Source organism: Lactuca serriola, chromosome 1, assembly GCF_051521515.1.
Source record: "Lactuca serriola cultivar US96UC23 chromosome 1, Lser_US96UC23_V15, whole genome shotgun sequence".
Classification (NCBI taxonomy): Eukaryota; Viridiplantae; Streptophyta; class Magnoliopsida; order Asterales; family Asteraceae; genus Lactuca; species Lactuca serriola.
In genome coordinates, this window is record NC_136408.1 from 231963523 (window position 1) to 231982955 (window position 19433).

General features: G+C 33.7%; 1 protein-coding gene across 1 annotated transcript; it reads left to right on the plus strand.

The window, feature by feature from the left end:
* The first annotated feature begins 2102 nt into the window (after positions 1-2102).
* LOC145049868 (external alternative NAD(P)H-ubiquinone oxidoreductase B2, mitochondrial-like) lies at positions 2103-7097 on the plus strand. Its single transcript, XM_078998211.1, has 12 exons — positions 2103-2229; positions 2338-2463; positions 3591-3870; positions 4574-4768; positions 4907-5157; positions 5244-5463; positions 5558-5662; positions 5734-5831; positions 5908-6082; positions 6318-6439; positions 6562-6681; positions 6773-7097. The coding sequence occupies exons 2-12, from the start codon at positions 2375-2377 to the stop codon at positions 6858-6860; spliced, it is 1743 nt and encodes a 580-aa protein (XP_078854337.1). The 5' UTR covers positions 2103-2229; positions 2338-2374; the 3' UTR covers positions 6861-7097.
* The last annotated feature ends 12336 nt before the right edge of the window (positions 7098-19433 follow it).

Sequence of the window (19433 nt, forward strand, 5' to 3'; positions counted from 1 at the left end):
AATTTCTGATTAAATAATATGATTCCAAATTAATATATTATTCATATAATATATTAACAAATCATATTTATACCCTAATTTATTATTCTTAACAATAAACCAGCCTCTCTCCTCAACAATCATCCTGTCTAGTCACCAGTGTGAAGGCAACCTAAAAGGACCATGCACAATCGGGTTAAGTACATACCAAAATAGTTATGGACTTAGACACTAATGCAACAATATATATATATATATATATATATATATATATATATATATATATATATATATATATATATATATATATATCGTTTATATCTTTGATACCGTTTAAGTTTTATCAATCTTCAAATACAACATTTTATTGCAATCGAACATAAACAAACGACATATTAATTAAAAAAATTGTCTTTGAATGTCATTTTTTACTTTATTATAATGTAACTTTTAGGCATGTAATCTCGATAAAATATATCAATTTTTTGATCTCACCATAACATTAATATAACACATCCGTTGTGTTTTACGATCAGATATATTACACAAAATATCATATCATCAAAAATTAATTATACTATTATTTAATTAGTTTCATAGACAAAGACGTGTTTATAAATGTCTCTAATAACGATATGAAAAATGACATAAAAACATATGTAAATCTTAAATTGTAACATATTTTAACAACATAATTGCTATTATGTGCAACATGCGGAGATTCACGTAGTTATTTATAAACATAACATATGTATTTATTATAGTTAAACAAAGAGAAAACATTTGTTGCTAATTTTTAGGAATATAATGATGAACTAAGTATGCCTCTATTGTTTGTTGACCACTTCAAACTCTCAAAGCTTCTCCTATGTATCGTTGTGAGTGTCATAGTGAGATGTATTTTGTGAATGTTCCTCTGATGTTGGTGTTTATTTTATGTTTTTTAACCTAACTACCACTCAACATCCAGACATCACCTGGTAACAACAATCGACTAACACATATATCGAATGTGAAAAGTGAACTATGAATGATAGTTTATATGGAAACAAGTGAAGGGTGCTTATCTATTTAATTTTCATTCAAAGTTCACTTTTCACTCATGATAAATATGTGTATTTCGATGGTTCTTACCAAGTAATATATCGAGGTTGGATAGTAGTTAGGTTAAAAAACATAATGAAAGATTTATATGTTCAAGAATTATTATGTAATGATATTTTTAATAACATGTCGCATGTGATCCTATAGCATCACACCTTATAGTAAGTAGACATTTATTGATTATTTATTAAGTAATTTGTATTTAATTGGAGAAACATACATAGTACATCTCACCATGACACCCACGGCGATACATATGAGGAACATAGAGAGTTTGAAGTGTTCAACAAACAATAGAAGAATACTTAGTCTATCATTCTATTTTTAAAAATTAGCAAAAAATGTATTTTCTTAGTTTATAATAAAAAATATTTGTTATGTTTATAAATGATTTATTAATAACAATATCTATTAATTTCATGGTAATTTTCAAAAAAAAAAAAAAAAAAATCTAAATATTTTGGTTATTGGGTAATTTTCAAAAAAAATTTCAATATTTTGACAAAACTAACGAAAAATAACAAAATATCGGCTAAATCTATGAAATCGGCCAAAAAATGTCTTTTTTTTTTTTGAAGTTTTAGCCAATATTTTGTATTTCTATGAACAAAATTTAGTTTGAGATTTTTTATAAATTGAACTAAAATATTAGAATTTCTTTAAATTTTTTTAAAAAAAAAATACCAAATTAATATATTTTTGAGATTGAACTCATTAAAATTCTTATTAGAAACACTTTATTATACATCTTTTTAACCTAGCCCTAACTTTTTTTTTTTTTTGAAGATTTCTAAAAATTATAATAAAATTGATTATTAAACTTGAGACGTCTCTTCCGAGAATACAAAGTAGACCCGGAGATATTTGTATAACTTTTCACCTTTGACAAAGGGCTAGTCAAAGTTAAATAATAATTTTCAATTTTCAACGAAAAAAGTGCTGAACACGTGCCACGTCCCGACACCTAACTGACGGCCGAAACATTGCTCCTCCGGAAATCCTGGTGACAACCAAAATCTTGCTTTCCAAGTCATCTAGAAGATTCGCGTTCTCCCAACGCCAAAAACTCCCTAAAACCCCTCACCATTTTTCATTCCCCTCCCATATTTTTGGCAACTATCTTACATCTTTTTCTCTCTCTAAAAAGTAAGAACTTCGTTAATGTTTGATTATGTATATGATGAATATGACGAATGACTTATCAACTATCATCGATGTTTGATCCATGTTGCTGTTATTGATGTTGTTTTGCAGATCTGAATTCTGAGTTTTTGCTATATTTGGAGCAAAAATGAAGAGTTCGAATATCTACGAGAGGTTTTCTCAAACGTTTCGTCAACATCCTTCTCTCTCGAGATTTCTCGTGGTTTTCGCCGTCAGGTAACACCAATGCTTGTTTGTTTGTTTTTTTTTAATGAACGAACTTCAATCTGATTGTTGTGAATGCTGCTTTATTTGGTTAAACGTTGATTTGAAGTCGATTAGATCTGGATTCGGTGTGAAGTAGATGTGATGTTCATACTTCATAAGATGTAACGTTTTGGAAATTTTAACCGAGTTTTGAGATGTATTATCGATTACAGCAAATCTTCAGAATCGTGTGGTGGTTTTTATCAATTTCTGTAGAGGTTGATTTGATCTTGCAGGTGGTTAGTTTAGGTTGATGGCTCCTTTGAGTGGTTAATTCTGTTTAATGTGTTTAAGATTGATGGCTCCTGTTAGTTCTGATTGTTTTTTATAGGAACACAAGGCAAAATATATGTGGAACAAATTAAACATCTAACAGGATTCAATGAAGCAATTATCAAGTAATGACATCATATAAGATCGAATCATTAAAGTAAAAAACTTAGTTGATGATAATACTGATTTAGGATTCAAGTTTGATGATGAAACCATTATGTAAGAATGAGTCAAACTTGAGGAATTGATGCCGATAATATAATGGAAGGGTTCTCTAATGTACATTATGGTGTTCTTGAAGGAAAATTTCTTAATTAACAACTCCCAAGAAACAGACCACAATCTACTATATAATTTAGTTAGTTAACAGCTTTTGTGATGATTAAACCTATAAAAGTCAGAAAAGTTTAAAAAAATCATTTTGGCCATACTTCTCTTTCCAGATCTGACTTTTTTCTTCAAGGGATAACACCTCCCTCTCTTTCCTTGATTTAAGGAGTATGTGATAAATTTGCTAGATGATTACCTTTTGCTTGTTTTCTACAGCAGCAAAAACCCACTTTTGTTCACTCATTTCAGGTTCTAATATCAGCTTTTGGCAAAAGCTCATCACTTTTGTTCACTCATCTCCCCTGTTTTCTCTTGTTTTCTTTAGGAACATACTTTCAGTTAATCATTCATTATAATTTATAACATCCTATTCTCATTTCTTTCTGTTACAACAATGAACATCCATTTTTTTTCTTCATCTATAAAACTCTACTTTCTTTGATTTGTTTATTATGTACACGAACTTATAGCTTTTCATATATGTAACTTTGTAGTGGTGGAGGTCTTGTGGCTTATTCAGAGGGAAACATATTAAGTAGTAGTCCAAAGATTGATGAATTACCCGAGGCAGGTAACAAGAAAAAGAGGGTAGTTGTACTTGGAACTGGTTGGGCTGGAACAAGTTTCTTGAAAAATTTGAAGAATTCTTCATATGATGTCCAAGTGGTTTCACCTAGAAATTACTTTGCTTTCACACCTTTACTACCAAGTGTCACTGTTGGCACTGTGGAAGCTAGAAGTGTTGTGGAACCCATTCGCAACATTGTCAAAAAGGTAACTGAATTTGTTATATGGTGTTTTGCAAAAGACGTAAATACCCCTCTCATCATCATCATCATCATCTAAAATAGTCCTAGAAAGTCTTTCCACTTCCTTCCAGTCGAGTCCATTCCTATTGTGTTGTGGTTGGACAAAAACTTTCTAGGGCTATTTTCGTCTTTTCGATGACATGGATGAAAATGGGCATTTATGTCTTTTTTCACAGACGAGTTTTCAATAGCAAAAGTTTATGTTCTATCTATTTGGGCGGGATAAAGAAAATTGTAAATTTTGTCCCATTGACATCAATATGAAAATTTCTAGGGCTATTTTCGTCTTCTTGATGACGAAGATGAGAAAGGGAATTTATGTCTTTTTCCACAGAAAGAGATTTCTTGAGAAAGTTTATGTTCCACCTTTTTGGGAGGAATAAAGAAAATTGAAAATTTTGTACCATTGACATCAATATGAAAATTTCCAGGGCTATTTTTGTTTTTTTGATGACGAGGATGAGAAAAAGAATTTATGTTCTTTTTTTCCACATATGAGATTTCAAGAGAAAGTTTATGTTCTATCTTTTTGGGTGGGGTGAAGAAAATTTATATATATATATATATATATATATATATATATATATATATATATATATATATATATATATATATATATAATATTTGCTTATTGGGTACTGATTAATGGCTGTTTTAATATGTAACAGAAGAATGTAAATGTTAATTTCTTGGAAGCTGAATGTTACAAAATTGATGCAAAAAATAAGAAAGTATATTGTCGTTCAACTCAAGATGAGAAAGAAGAATTCATTGTTGATTATGATTACCTTGTTGTTGCCATGGGAGCACGTGTTAATACCTTCAACACTCCTGGTGTCGAAGAAAACTGCCTCTACTTGAAGGTAACTCTTTCAAGCTCATCTTAATATCTTATTTGTAACTAATCAAATTCATTTATTATTATTAAATAATGTAAATAGAGTAAAGTTAAAAAGTTCAAATGAACATTTATTCGATTTCATTACTTTGTGTTATTTCAGGAAGTTGAAGATGCTCTAAAGATCCGGAGGAGTGTAATCGATTGCTTTGAAAAGGCAAGCCTACCAAACGTAAGTGAAGATGAGAGAAAAAGGATGCTTCAGTTTGTTGTTGTTGGTGGTGGGCCCACCGGTGTTGAGTTTGCAGCTGAGCTTCATGATTTTGTTTCTGAGGATTTGGTGAGATTGTATCCAGCTGTTAAAGATTTCGTCAAAATATCACTTCTTGAAGCAACCGACCATATTCTCAACATGTAATGTAACTAAACCTTTTCTACACTTGTTATATGCTACAAACGAGAGATATGTAACATTAATTATTCCACTTTTTTGGTTGCAGGTTTGACAAAAGAATTACAGCTTTCGCAGAAGAAAAGTTTCATAGAGATGGTATAGATTTGAGAACAGGATCAATGGTGGTGAAGGTGACAGATAAAGAAATTTCAACAAAAGAAATCAAATCTGGAAAAATCTCTACAATACCTTATGGGATGGCTGTCTGGTCAACAGGTATTGCAACTCGCCCTGTTGTCATGGACTTCATGAAGCAAATTGGTCAGGTTTGTATTTTTCTCTTCTTTAAATCAACATGACATGTCAAAACCATTGTCATTTCAATAAGATGCTGACGCCTTATTTCTTTCTGTTGTTTAGGCAAATCGACGTGTATTAGCAACTGATGAATGGCTTCGAGTTGAAGGAACCAACAGCATATATGCTCTAGGCGATTGTGCCACAATCAACCAACGCAAAGTCATGGTACCTTTTTTATAAAACGAAATCAATTCAATAGGATCCCATAAACATCAGAATTACATTTGATTTTGCAGGAGGATATTTCGTCTATATTTAAAAAGGCTGACAAGGACAACTCTGGAACCCTTACAGTTAAAGAATTTCAAGAAGCCCTTGATGACATCTGTGACAGGTAATCAAGTATTTTACAAAAATACATACGTTTTCCATTTAAGTAGTGAATAACGTCTTACAACACTATCTATCAGGTATCCTCAAGTGCAACTTTATCTAAAGAACAAGAAAATGAGCAATCTTGTTGATTTACTAAAGGAATCCAAGGGCGATGTTGCAAAAGAATCAATTGCACTCAATGTTGAAGAATTTAAATCCGCTCTATCTCAAGTTGATTCTCAAATGAAGAATCTTCCCGCAACCGCTCAGGTAAAAACCATTATCTAAAACTTACCAGTTAGCAACTAGCTTATCAGTTATCAGCTAGATGGAAAATGTAAAATGACATCAAATGACTTTAATGCTCTCACCAAACACTACATTGCAATAAGCTTTATGTTTCACTATACGCAACCTTAAGTGTTTATCTATTTGTTGTTTTCTCAAATATTTTATAAACATCATTTATCCAACAACACTTAACTTAATGATAATTGGTTTGCAGGTTGCAGCTCAGCAAGGGTCATACCTTGCGGATTGCTTTAACCGCATGGACGAGTGCGAGAAACATCCGGAAGGTCCTCTCCGTTTCCGAGAGTCGGGACGCCATCGGTTTCGTCCTTTCAGGCACAAATTCAATTTTAATTTAAAATATATATATATATATATATATATATATATATATATATATATATATATATATATATATATATATATATATGATGTGAATTTATTGGTTGTTTGTGTAGATACAAGCACCTTGGCCAATTTGCTCCATTAGGAGGAGAACAAACAGCAGCACAACTCCCTGGGGATTGGGTTTCCATTGGCCACAGCACTCAGTGGCTCTGGTATTCTGTCTATGCAAGGTACCTACGTATTATAATTAATTAATTAATTACTTGTAATTATTTATGTTGTTTTAATTTTATTTTGTATTTGAAAATTGAAATTGAACAGCAAGCAAGTGAGTTGGCGTACAAGGTCGCTAGTGGTGTCCGATTGGATGAGACGTTTCATATTCGGCCGAGACTCAAGTCAAATATAATACCACACCAAACACATCATAGAGTTCTTCCAATTTTGTACGCCGATTTATTATTATTATTATTTTTTTGGTTACAGAAAATCATAATTATTCTTCATCTATTATTTACCTTTTTGTTTTTGTTTTGGTTAAATAACGGAAACAATGTTTTCCAGGCATACACTTATTTTTTTACCTGAGCTGTTTTATTTCAAATACAATTATACAAATAACTACCTTTGTCATGCTTACATGCTATTATCGCTTGTACTTGTTGTTTGTACTTGTTGTTTAAATGTTTTGACCAAGTCAAAGTGAAGTGAAGATTGCATGTTTTAACATGTGGCGTAATAATATTCGGCCATAACTGTTTTGCATGTACCTTCTCAATAATCATGTAAAAGGTTTTCATCAAATTCAAAACATAAATAATAAATAGTTTAATTAAAATAAGAGCCCAAGTAAAAAAAATGTAGAAAGAATATTAATTGATTTTGGTAACTATTATTTCTTAGTTAAAAAGTTTTAATAAAATTTATTTTTATTTATGTGATTTTTAAGTAATACTAATATTTGACTATTTCTAAAAAGGTTGAATACAAAAAACTTCTAGTATAATCTTAATTTTGTGTGATAAGGTTTTGTTATATATTAACTTTTTATGCTTTAAGAAAAAATGATTAGTTATAACTTATAATTGATATACGAATTAAATTAAAAAATTATATGGTTCAATTGCTTGTCCCATCTAGTTACTTTTTTATTCTATCAAACCATGCAAACCATTACTTGTGGCATGTGGAATCGAATGTTGTACACATTAGTCACACTTCAGTTGCTGTGATGGGATGTCTTATGGTACATATCTCTCTCTATATAAACTCTATGTGTTGATACTTCTCATTGTGGTTCTACCTATGGGAACAATAGAGGAGGAGGTCTCTGGCGGCAGCCATGGTGGTAGTGCTTTCAACAATATAACAAACAACGGTGGTGATGGTGGTGGTGGCGGCGGCAATGGACGAACAAAATTGAAACTAGCATGTACCAACTTCTTGAGCAAACTATACAAAATGGTTGATAATAAAGCGACCAACTCCATCATATCATGGGGCTCGTCTTCTAACACCTTCATCATATCCGATGAAGGACGATTTATATCAGAGATTCTCCCTTGCTACTTCAAAATCAATCATCTTGATAACTTCATTTATCAACTTAATAACTATGTTAGTATTTCTTTCTTTGCTACAATGACATACATATAAGGGTATATAGATGCATAATCTTTTTCAAGTGTGACAGAATAAAAAGAAAAAAACTCAATAGTGGAAACAAATAACAAGAAAACCCTAAAAGAAAGTTACCTATGTTGGTTTTCTTAGATAGATCGAGTAGATTTGATCAAACTCAACTTTTATTTTTATTTTTTCTTTCTTCGTGAGGACAAATAAAAAGGATACCCATTGTCTGGGGTTAGACCATCCTTGTAAACATTTTGAATCGATTTGAATAGTCATCTAGTTGAAACTAACTGTTGAAATCCAATTTGAAAAGGGTTTCAAGAAGAAGGAAGGAGATCACTTATTGGAGTTCGAGCACGAGTATTTCCAAGAAGGGAATCAACTCTTGCTAAAACACATCAAGAGAAGAAACAAACCACTTATGGCCACCAACAACATATCAACACTTAGTGTTGCCACAAACGAGCTTGAAGCCTTATTTGCAAAAGTTAGACATTCTCAACAACAAATCAAAACGAAAATACATTGGCTTAAAGATGATATAGGAAAAACTTTCTCCGAGGTCAAAAGTATTATTGAAGATAACTCTCATAAACTGATATCAACATTTTTCGAAGGCCGTAAAAGAAAACTTGTTGATTTTAACCTTGGAACTGATTTTGTTGATATCGAGAAAGATTTTGAACTAATGTATGGTCAATGTGAGGCATCGATGACTCATATCGATGGTTTTATGACCTTGAGTGATTTGACTGAAAAACTTACTAAAAAACACAATGATAATAATAGAGGTAGTGTGGTTGGTGATGATCGACGACGTATACCTCACTTTTTACAAAAACTATATGACATGGTACAAAAAGAAGAAACTGATAATTTTGTTTCATGGAACCTACCTAATCGTGATAGTTTCATCATCCGAGATATTAATGAGTTTGCTAGTCAAGTTCTTCCTATGTATTTCACTCATGCAAATTTTAGTAGCTTCAATTCACAACTTAACATATATGTAAGTCTCAAATTAGAAATCTATACTTTTTTAGTTTTAAAATCAAATTTACCCACGTTGGAATATAAATTATATAACAATGTTTTCATAAACACCAACATATTCCTATCCTAGCCATATATTGTACTTTTTTTTTTAAAACTTAAGTGTTTTTCACAAATTCCTCATGAAATGACATTTATACGTATCAGATTTTGAAGATGAAAAGTTATTTTGATGTCATAAGTCATAAGGGAGCGTATAAAATCTTTCACGAATTAGTGACATTTTGCAATTGGAAAAGCTTGAGTGCATTTATGTGTAACTTTACTTCCATTTTGATAATCTTTCTTGCACTACAATGGATTGTTTTCTAACTATTATTTTGGTTTGTTTCAAAGGGTTTCCGAAAGATCAGTTGGGAACGTCATGAATATGCGAATGAATGGTTTCAAGGAGGAAGATACGATTTGTTAGTGAATATCAAGAGAAGAGGCAAAAATCCATTATTGACTCGCTCAACTATAAAGTTTTCTTTAACACAAGTAGAAATGTTTAAGGACCAATTGAAAACTATAGAACAAGAGCAAGAGAAGAATATCATATGTCTCTCAAACTATGAAGAACAAATGAAAAGTTCGGTATATGAGTTTAAGGAAAAAGTCATCAACATGGCAAACATTGTCAACAAAATGATACTAACAAGCAATGATAACCCTGAAAACATCAAGAAACCTAAAACGAACATTAAAGACAAAGGTAACCGATATGTTTGGCATTCAAACATATTACATTAATAAATGATCACTTAGATTTTCTCTATTAAGTCGTTAATTGCATTAAATTGAAAAAACATCAAATAAACATGATTGATGGTTTGTTTCTTTGTAAAACACGATCTTATAGGTAAAACGGAAGAACATTATTTGAATGTTGATGAATGCATGACATCAATTGATAACAATAAGGCCGAAGCACAAACTTATTTTTTAGATCTTATGGAAGACACTTGGATTGTCGAAAGAGAAATGGAGCCATATTTATCTCTTTATCTTGGAAGAGAGAGTGAGATAGAAAAAAAAAAGTTTAATCTTGATGATGCTTAACTCGTGTTCATAGAATATGTTAGTCTCACAATATGTATGTTTTAAGATGATCATTAGCTTTATGTTTATATTGAATTGTTTTATTCGACATCAAATTTATTACTTATATATATATATATATATATATATATATATATATATATATATATATATATATATATATATATATATATATATATATATATATATTATGTTGAGTATTTTAGACATAAATATATGTATTGTTTATCATGGATGAATACGTCGACAAATATGATGAGTTCTATTGGCCTTCGTATTCTTATTAAGAGTATATAAGTTGTTGAATGAACGGGTATTTCACTATTTTGTTTTCGTTGTTTTAATATAGTATTAAAAGTTATATTTAAATAATTATCAATATATTATTTTATTTATATAATTCTCAAAAAAATAAAGTTTTTTCGAACAATGGGTGATTACTAAAGAAATACTATGAAAATATATGTGTCCCTGGTTTACTCGCCTTAGAAATTGATAAAATAAAATTCAAAAATATTAGAAAATAGTTTTTATTGCAAACTACATACAACTTATCATATTTCATTTATTTTTCCGATTAAAATATTGTATATTATATTTTTACTAATTAATAAAACACCATATTTTGAAGAAAAAAAATCATTGCTGACCACTATAACCTTTATTGCCGATTTAACAGATTATCACCATTAGGCGTCATCCAAATTCTATAACAATTTTTATCTAATTTGACTACAATAACAAATGTTTAGTATTTTTTTAACGGTGGGTTTTTGTTAAGAAAAGTTGTTAAAAGGATTTTTTTTTCAAATGTTTGTAATGTTTAGGGTTGTAACAAAAAAATTCACATCAGAATAAATTTTCAAATGTTTCTAAATGAGTTTTATATTTTTTTTTGAACTTAATATTTTTATTGTAAGATATTATTTTCATTTTAAAAACTATAAAATTTGCATAATTTACTAATTAATTAGTTCCATTTTTTTGCCGTTTGATTTTAATAAAAGATTACAATTAAAAAATCTTAAATGTTGCATTCAGTCCCTTTATAGAATCTTATTATGCACATACCCGTTGTGATTTCATAGCAATAATAATTTCATTTGTTATAGTAGATGATGTTTGCATTCATAATCATTCAAATTATGACAAGTTTTTGAAAAAATAAATGTATTTTCTTAGCCTTTAGAGCATCCACAATGTATAGTTTAATGGAAGAATTAAATGAAATGGCATGCTTAATTGACATTCAATGGATTAAACTCCATCATTATGGGATGTCATGTTGGCATTCAATGGATATGATGTTCAATGACAATTGAACTCTTCAATGAAAAAAAAACCTATTAACTATTAAATATATATTTCATTGAACTCTATTGAGTTGAATGCATTGTAGGAAAATTAATATAAAATTATATAGTAAATAAATTGATGATGTATCAATCCATTAAAATCTAATAAATTTAATGTATTGTGGATGTCCTTAGATATAGTTTTTAGTATGAGTACCATAGCCTTCAACATATGATGCTTGCAATTTTTTTGTGAATTCGTTTGATTATGAGGCTGCGAAGTTTGGTTAGTTTCTGCATACAGATCATCTTCAACTATGATGGAAAAATGAAATATCTGAACAATGTGATTGAATTTGTTAATATCAAATTATTTAATATCAAATTATCTAAACAATAAATATCCTCCTTTAAATTATAAAATATATCTTATAAACAAAAAAGAAAAGTTGAAAACATATAATTATAGATCAAAATTGTGAAATTAGAAAAAATTGTTATAGAACCAATAACTCATTTCTAAAACAAGTATAAAATATAAAACATGTACATATTTATTATGCTGCAAGGGTAGCACGAACTATTTCTCAAATTTTTCCGTCAAATCTAAATTTAATAAAAATTCATCAAAAACCGTCATAAATCTGTTGGAAATCCATCACAAACCATCATGAATTTATTGGCAATCATATTATCTAATTTCCTGATTTACCTTTATGCACTAGTCGGTATATAAAAGGCAATTAGGAATCCTAGTTCGAGTAGGATACTAGGAATTATGGTAAGGATCAAGTTTTCTTGGTGAGCAAGGATTAGGATCAATATATATATATATATATATATATATATATATATATATATATATATATATATATATATATATATATATATATATAATCCGTAAGAACCACAGTTACAAAATTAATTAAATTTTTATAGTCAAAACTCAAAATTATTAATTAATTATTTTAAATAAGTTATTAATTAAGAGATCTTTTTAGTTATATAAATTTTAATCATTAATTTAAATAAATATGTGAAATTATATCATTTTATAATTTGTATTAATTTAATTTTAATTTTTATTCTAATGTTATTAATTTAATGTAATTAGAGTGAAAAATTTAAAATTGAAATTTGAAATGGAGTTGACAAGTGACATTAATTAATTATGAGATATAATATGGTGACACATGACAAAAGGAGAATAAAATATGTATTAATTATGAAGCCTAATAGGATGACACATGTCAAAAGGAGAATAAAACTATTCTTTTATATATATATATATATATATATATATATATATATATATATATATATATATATATATATATGGGCTATGTATTGTCTTCACAGAGTGATTAAGAGAGCTCCTGTAGCATTGTTTTGTAACCCAAGTTTTGAGTTATTTTCTTGAGTTATAATAAGAATCTCTTTTGTTCATCTGTTAAATACCATTTCTGTCTTACAAATCCATCATAAAGTTTGATAATTGTGAATTTATTGTAAATTTGTAGGTTTATTAACAATTGTGCTGGAAACTTCTTTAAGAAATGAGTGTTTTCTGATAGTAACCCCTAAAATTTTTATGAAAACCCTAACTCTTCTTTCTAGATCTGACATTGATATAAAATGAACCAAAAAAAAAAATACAAAACATGCATTTTGATGAATTATTTTATTTTTATTTTTTTAATCAAAAGTCTATCACCTTCTAACAAGATAATAATAATAATAATAAAAAACTATTATTTTCAAATTAGATTTTTTTTTTGCTAAACATGGATGAGTTTAGTGAAAACAAAATAAACTCACTTTACCTTAGTGATGTGCTAAATCGGCATGGTCATAGTGTATTTAAAAAAAATCTAAAAATAAAAAATATGGTAGCTTTAAAATAGGGAAATCTCCAATAAAGTCTTAATACTTTAGGCTAGTTTATGGTTTAATCAATGATAGTTGGGAGGACAGGTACATGGGGTTCTTCTTCAACAAATCTCTAAACTTTTTTTTCAAGTCTTTTTAAATATCTCTCCATTTGTTAAGATCAACGATGATATTCACTTGCAATAAATATTGGAGCTAAATTATAACCTCCAACACTGTTAGATATGTAACACCTACTTTCCAAATTGGATCGGAGTAGGGAATAAAGGAATCAAAGGCATGATTTTTGGTAAAAATCATGTGTCGTGACGAGACCTTGGGGAGGTCACGATGTGACCAGACAAATGAGGAATGTGTATCAGGAAGCGAGTCACGATGTGACATATAGACATGACAAGGGGTACAACCCAAGCCTATGATCTTTTAGATTTTCCTTCGTATTTAAACCCCATAAACTCGAACTTAGGGTTCATTATTAGCCTCTACCACTCTAAAACCTCAAAAACCTTAACCTTAATTCCTCTTGGTGGTCCTTGGCTTATGTTGATGGTTTTGGTGCTCTTTGAATGAGGTATAAGGAGAATTAGTGTAAGGATCAAGCAGCAACAACTTCTCATCGTTGATATCACCTTCTTGACCATTTGTAAGGGTTCAAGCTTATACCTTTATGGTTTATTCTCTTAAATTTAAGTTGTTGTAGTCCTTTGTTATTCATAGTTTTGATTTGAGTGACTAGATGGAATAAAGTTGGCAACCTTATGGTCCTCTGGAGTCCCTAGAGCATCATATCTTATGGATCTAAATATTGGTTGTGGAATTGTGAAGCTTACATGAGTTTTAGGTCATTTTCTTGGCTTTTGACCTAGGTTAGGTTGAGTACATGCATGGAGCATGCATGTCCATAAAGTTGTCATTTTTATGAACCTATGAAGTCCCTTAAAGCTTTCTATAAAGTTAGAGTTGAAGACTTAATGGATTAAGGACTCAAACTATTAAGATGTTGCCTCAGACGGTGGTCATGACGTGACATATGGAATGTTACGACTATGGAATGTTACGATGTGACATGTAACAACCCAAAATTTTTCGAAGAAATTTAAACTTTCAAAAAAACCATTTTTACACAAATAAAGGTTATTCAAACATCAACAAGTTCTAATTGCTTTCAAAATGTTTTCATATCAGAGTTCCCAGAAATCCAAAATCATAAAAACGGGGATGTGTACGTCACGTCTTCGCCTTGCCATGGTCAACTGATGTACCTGAAACAATAAACGATAAGATGTAAGCTCGAAGGCTTAGTGAGTTACCTCCAAAATACCAACCTCTAGCATCTAATAATAAATAATAACTAACATCATGTATAATGAGTCTTCAGCATGACTGGACCGCCTCCTACGGGCCTACAGCCTATCTGGACCGCTCCCGAGCCTTCGGCATGACTGGACCGCCTCCTATGGGCCTACAGCCTATCCGGACCGCTCCGAGTATGTTGGCCTCAACCGCACAAAGCAAGACACCGCCTCAACCCAACCCATCCATGTATGTCGACATATAAATAGCACATAATCATACAATAAGCACAGATCATACTAACTGCTAAACATAGCACAATTCTATCCATCAAGGTACCAATCCAACTGATCATGAATATAGAACACATACTAACTCCAGGATAAAATCCCAAGGGACCGGCCTAGTGTCGTAGACCCTGTTGGTATAGTGAGGAGAAATCACTTAGCAATAGTGCAGAACTGAACTGAGAGTCCTCAACTGCTACGCCCGACACCCTCGACTGAGAGATAAAGAATACAAATTAATTAACGAGACCCAAATTGTCCAAATCTATTATTGGCCCAATTTATTAAATTGGGCCCATCACTCCATTGGCCTACACGAAACCTACAAGTCTAACCTAGCCCAAACAACATTATATCCATAGCCCATTAAGGGATTAACCCAATTGACCCATAACCGGCCCAAAGCATAAAGCCCACAAGCCAAAAGTCCAACAGGGAGCGTATGTGGGGCGTACCTCCCAGTTACGCTGGGCGTGGCGTAGTTCTTCATTGACCATCATCGGGACCGCTAACCACATACGTTGGGCGTACAGATCTTACGCGGGGCGTACGCGGGGATTTACCAAGGTCTTAATAAGTGCTTAATGGGTTGAGCTCTTGAACCCATATTCCAGATCCATTGACCAAATATGCCATAGAATCATAAAGTTTCAGACTTTATCACTTTGGACGTCCAAAAAGTCCTTAACTCATAGTCTTAACCCATTAAGACCTTCTTATCACAAGCATGGATCAAGTTTAGCTAACAAGAACTGATTTTTATCACTTAAGGCCTCTCAAAACGTCTGAAAGGACAACTTATTTCATCTATAACTTCCCATGCATCAACTTGGGAAATCTAGGGACCAAAAGACCTTCATAAAGCTAAAATGTCTAGATTTAAGGTAAATAAGCATAAAGGTTCAATCTTTTTACCTTCTAGAGTTCTAATGGTGTAACCCAACTTCAGATCCAAGGCCTTGCTTTCCTCCTCTAGCTTCTTGGTGCAATAACTCCACTCTCCAAAGCTCAAGATGCACACTAACTCACTCTTCATACACAAACTAGGGTTTTAGGGCATTCTTTGAGGTATGGAGGTTGAGGTGACGGTAAATAATGAGCCATAAGGGTGTTTATATAGTCCTTACCCCGAACATTAGGGTTTTTAGCTGACGCGAGTATGCCCAACGTACATAAGCTTACGCCTAGCGTACTAGGGCGCGCCTAGTACGCCCAACGTACTCTTATGTACGCTTAACGTACCCCTCTTTGGCCCAAAGTTTCAACTTAAGACCCTAAACTCCCCGGGACCCAACATAACTTCTCTGAGGGCTATAAAAGACAATAATCAAAAGAAGACGGGTTTCGAAATATACCTGCTAGGTTCGGGGCGTTACATGACAATGGTGGATCTTTCGTCTATATTGTCATGTTGCATTCACGACGTGACCAAGGAGGTTTCACATCGTGGTGCTTGCTGAGTGAGTTTTCTGTGACCAAGTTGGCAAAGTTGGTGCAAGACCGAGTTAGAATCGATTTGAGTGTGTTCTCACGACGTGACCAAGTGTAACGACCCAAAATTCAAGACAAAAAATTCTTTTAATAAAACATTACTTAAAGCAAAATCATCAATCCAAAACATAAACAGAGTATTAATTTCCAAAACACATGTTCGTTATCAGAGTAAAACATTCCCAGGCTGTCTAATCAATGGTGTGTGCCATGCGATCGCCTTGAGCTCTTCCCTCCGCTACCGGAAGTACCTAAAACCAAAACTTAAAACCGTAAGCACGAAGCTTAGTGAGTTCCCCACCCTACCACATACCATGCATAACCACATACTGCACATACTGGTCCACACCTGCTATCTTGGGCCTTGCTCCTACCTCGGGCCTCGCCCGTTACAACGGCCCCGCCGCTCCAGGCCTCGCCTGGCTTCGAGCCCCGCTCGGATACAGATCTGTTTCACTTAGGCCTCGACTGTCACAGGGCCTCGCCCGCTAACATATAATAGCACATAATCATACCGCAAAACATAAGCTAAACATATACAATGGATCCTGTCCTAAGGCCTCGCCTATCCTGGGCCTCGCCCTTGTCCTGCTACTGATGAGACATGGAACCCCGTCCACACTCCTACTGATAGTGAGATACGGGCCCAGCCCATACTCACTCCTTCCCTAACTTGGGCCTCACCCCTGTTATGCTGCTAATGAGATGTGGAACACCATCCATACTCTGCTATTGGTGAGATACAGAACCTCGCACCACACTCACCTCCCTACCAGGCACATACATGTATCACACAGACAACAAGTATAAACTATCATATAAACCAATCCTTGGGCACCCGCCCGCTATCATTGGACCTCATCCTGAATATCGTACTAGCATACTGTGCCTAGTGCTAACCCCCGGGTCTTCTACTCATAACTACATGGGCCGACATTATGGCCTTAGACCCATTCACACAAAGGGAAACTCACCTGCACTTTGCTGAACTTGCTAATAACCCCTCTAGCTGCTGCCCGGCAATTCTCTAAACTCTTGCTCCACTAGCTCCCCGAGCTACCAATATCAATGCAATACTTAGTCTAACTGTCCCCCGAAAGTCAACTAAGTCAACTCTGGTCAATGACAAATTCCTGGTCAAAGTCAACCTTCCTGGTCAACCCTACTTGCCGAGTCTGCCTACTGACTCGCCGAGTTCATATGCTCAGAGTCCTTCCAATTGCGACTCGACTCGCCGAGTCAGTCCATGACTCGCCGAGTCTACCGATTTGACCTGTCCAACTCACCGAGTCCCCACTCAACTCACTGATCCGAGTCTTAACTCGAAGGGTTTGGGGGTTTCGCGACTTGACTCGCCGAGTCCAAGAACAGACTCGCCGAGTCCAAGAAAACCTTCAACAGACTCACCGAGTTGTTCTTCCAACTCGTCGAGTTCCTGCCCAACTTCATCCGACTCGCTAAGTCTACCCATGTGACTCGCCGAGTCACTCCAGCTCTTAATCCATGTAGTGGCTCTTTGAGCCAAACAGGGGCTCCAACACATAGATCCATACTTCTAAGGCCTATTCCTCACGTAAAGTGGCAAACTTTACGTGTAGATATGGAGATCTAGGCTCAAAACACTCAAAACTAGGGTTTATGACAACCATGCTTCACCAACATACCAAGAGTTGATACTTTACGGGATTCTAGACCAAAACAAGCATGGATCTGAGGTAGCAACCTCAGATCTGAACCTCTAGCTTGAAATGGTTACTATCATGCCAAGAATGCCCAAAACACACAGATAGATATAGGTACATAGGAGTCCAAGAACTAGTTTATTACCTCAAAATGCTCAGAAATGTCTTCCCAATCCCGGATCTATAGCCCCCTTCTTGCACCTCCAAGATTCTTCTTCCTTCTCCAAGCTTTAATGCACTCTTCAAGGCAAATAATTAGCTCAAAAATGGATATGGCGGCTAGGGTTTTGGTGTTCTGGGTTAGAGAGGCTGTAAAGGAACCCTAGGGAAGAGAATGAGGCGCTTAAATAGGCTCCAAGTCCCGAATTTAGGGTTTTCCTCGTTCAGACCAGACTCGCCGAGTCGGTCACTTACTCCTTGACCCGGATCCCGCTCAGACTCGCCGAGTTCCTCCTTGGACTCGACGAGTCGTCCCTTAAAATTAGGGTTTTCTTTCCTTTCTTGGCCTTCCTGACTTTGGGTGTTACAACTCTCCCCCACTTAAACTAAACTTCGTCCTCGAAGTTTGCTATGGCCCACCGCCTGCGATCTGCCTCCAATACCCTACTAATTATTCCAACACCAGCTGCCTACCTTCGCTGGTCTTCCACCCGGTCATTCCGACTAACATTAAACCTTGCGGATAATAATCTTGGGTCAACCCTGACCCTGAACATTCTGGAAACACAACTTACTCAACCGACAATCCTTCTGGTACTCTCCAAGTACTGCACTGACCCCATAGGGGTTCACCCCTCTTTCCTTGCTCGATTCCCTTGCCTTCCCAAGGCGATGCTCCATAATCAACTATTTCCTCTGTCACTGTGAAGATCCTATCTTCACCAAATCCATTACTCCCTCTACTTCCAGTACGGGTCATTATCGCCAGTATCCACTGGGCATTTCTTTATACTATAATTTGGTGTCGAGCACCCCATGATCAACTAACTGAATTTCACCATAGACTGCTTACCAGCACTACTTCTGAATGAAACTTTCTACTATTCCTTATCTGCCTTCTGGATTAACCGAGACCACCCTGGTCCCTACCAATCTATCAATATCTGGATTACCGGCTCCCACCGGTGACTAGACCCAACACAACTCCTAGTCGCTCCCAGCAACTTTCGAAGAAACTTCAACCACCTATAACTGCTCAAACTATTCTGCCATATAGGCACTATAATTCTTGGGATCCCCGATCCCCTATCTTGACACTAAGGTCCTTACCAGGTCTCACCTGTACTACTAAAACTCACGGGCCTCGTCCACGGGTCTC

What these genes read in the sequence shown, in the direction of transcription:
- LOC145049868 (XM_078998211.1), top strand. Translation starts at nt 2,375, where the DNA reads ATGAAGAGTTCGAATATCTACGAGAGGTTTTCTCAAACGTTTCGTCAA. An exon ending in CATCGGTTTCGTCCTTTCAG is followed by an intron (nt 6,440 to 6,561) that starts GCACAAATTCAA and finishes TTGTTTGTGTAG; the next exon opens with ATACAAGCACCTTGGCCAAT. An exon ending in TGGTATTCTGTCTATGCAAG is followed by an intron (nt 6,682 to 6,772) that starts GTACCTACGTAT and finishes GAAATTGAACAG; the next exon opens with CAAGCAAGTGAGTTGGCGTA.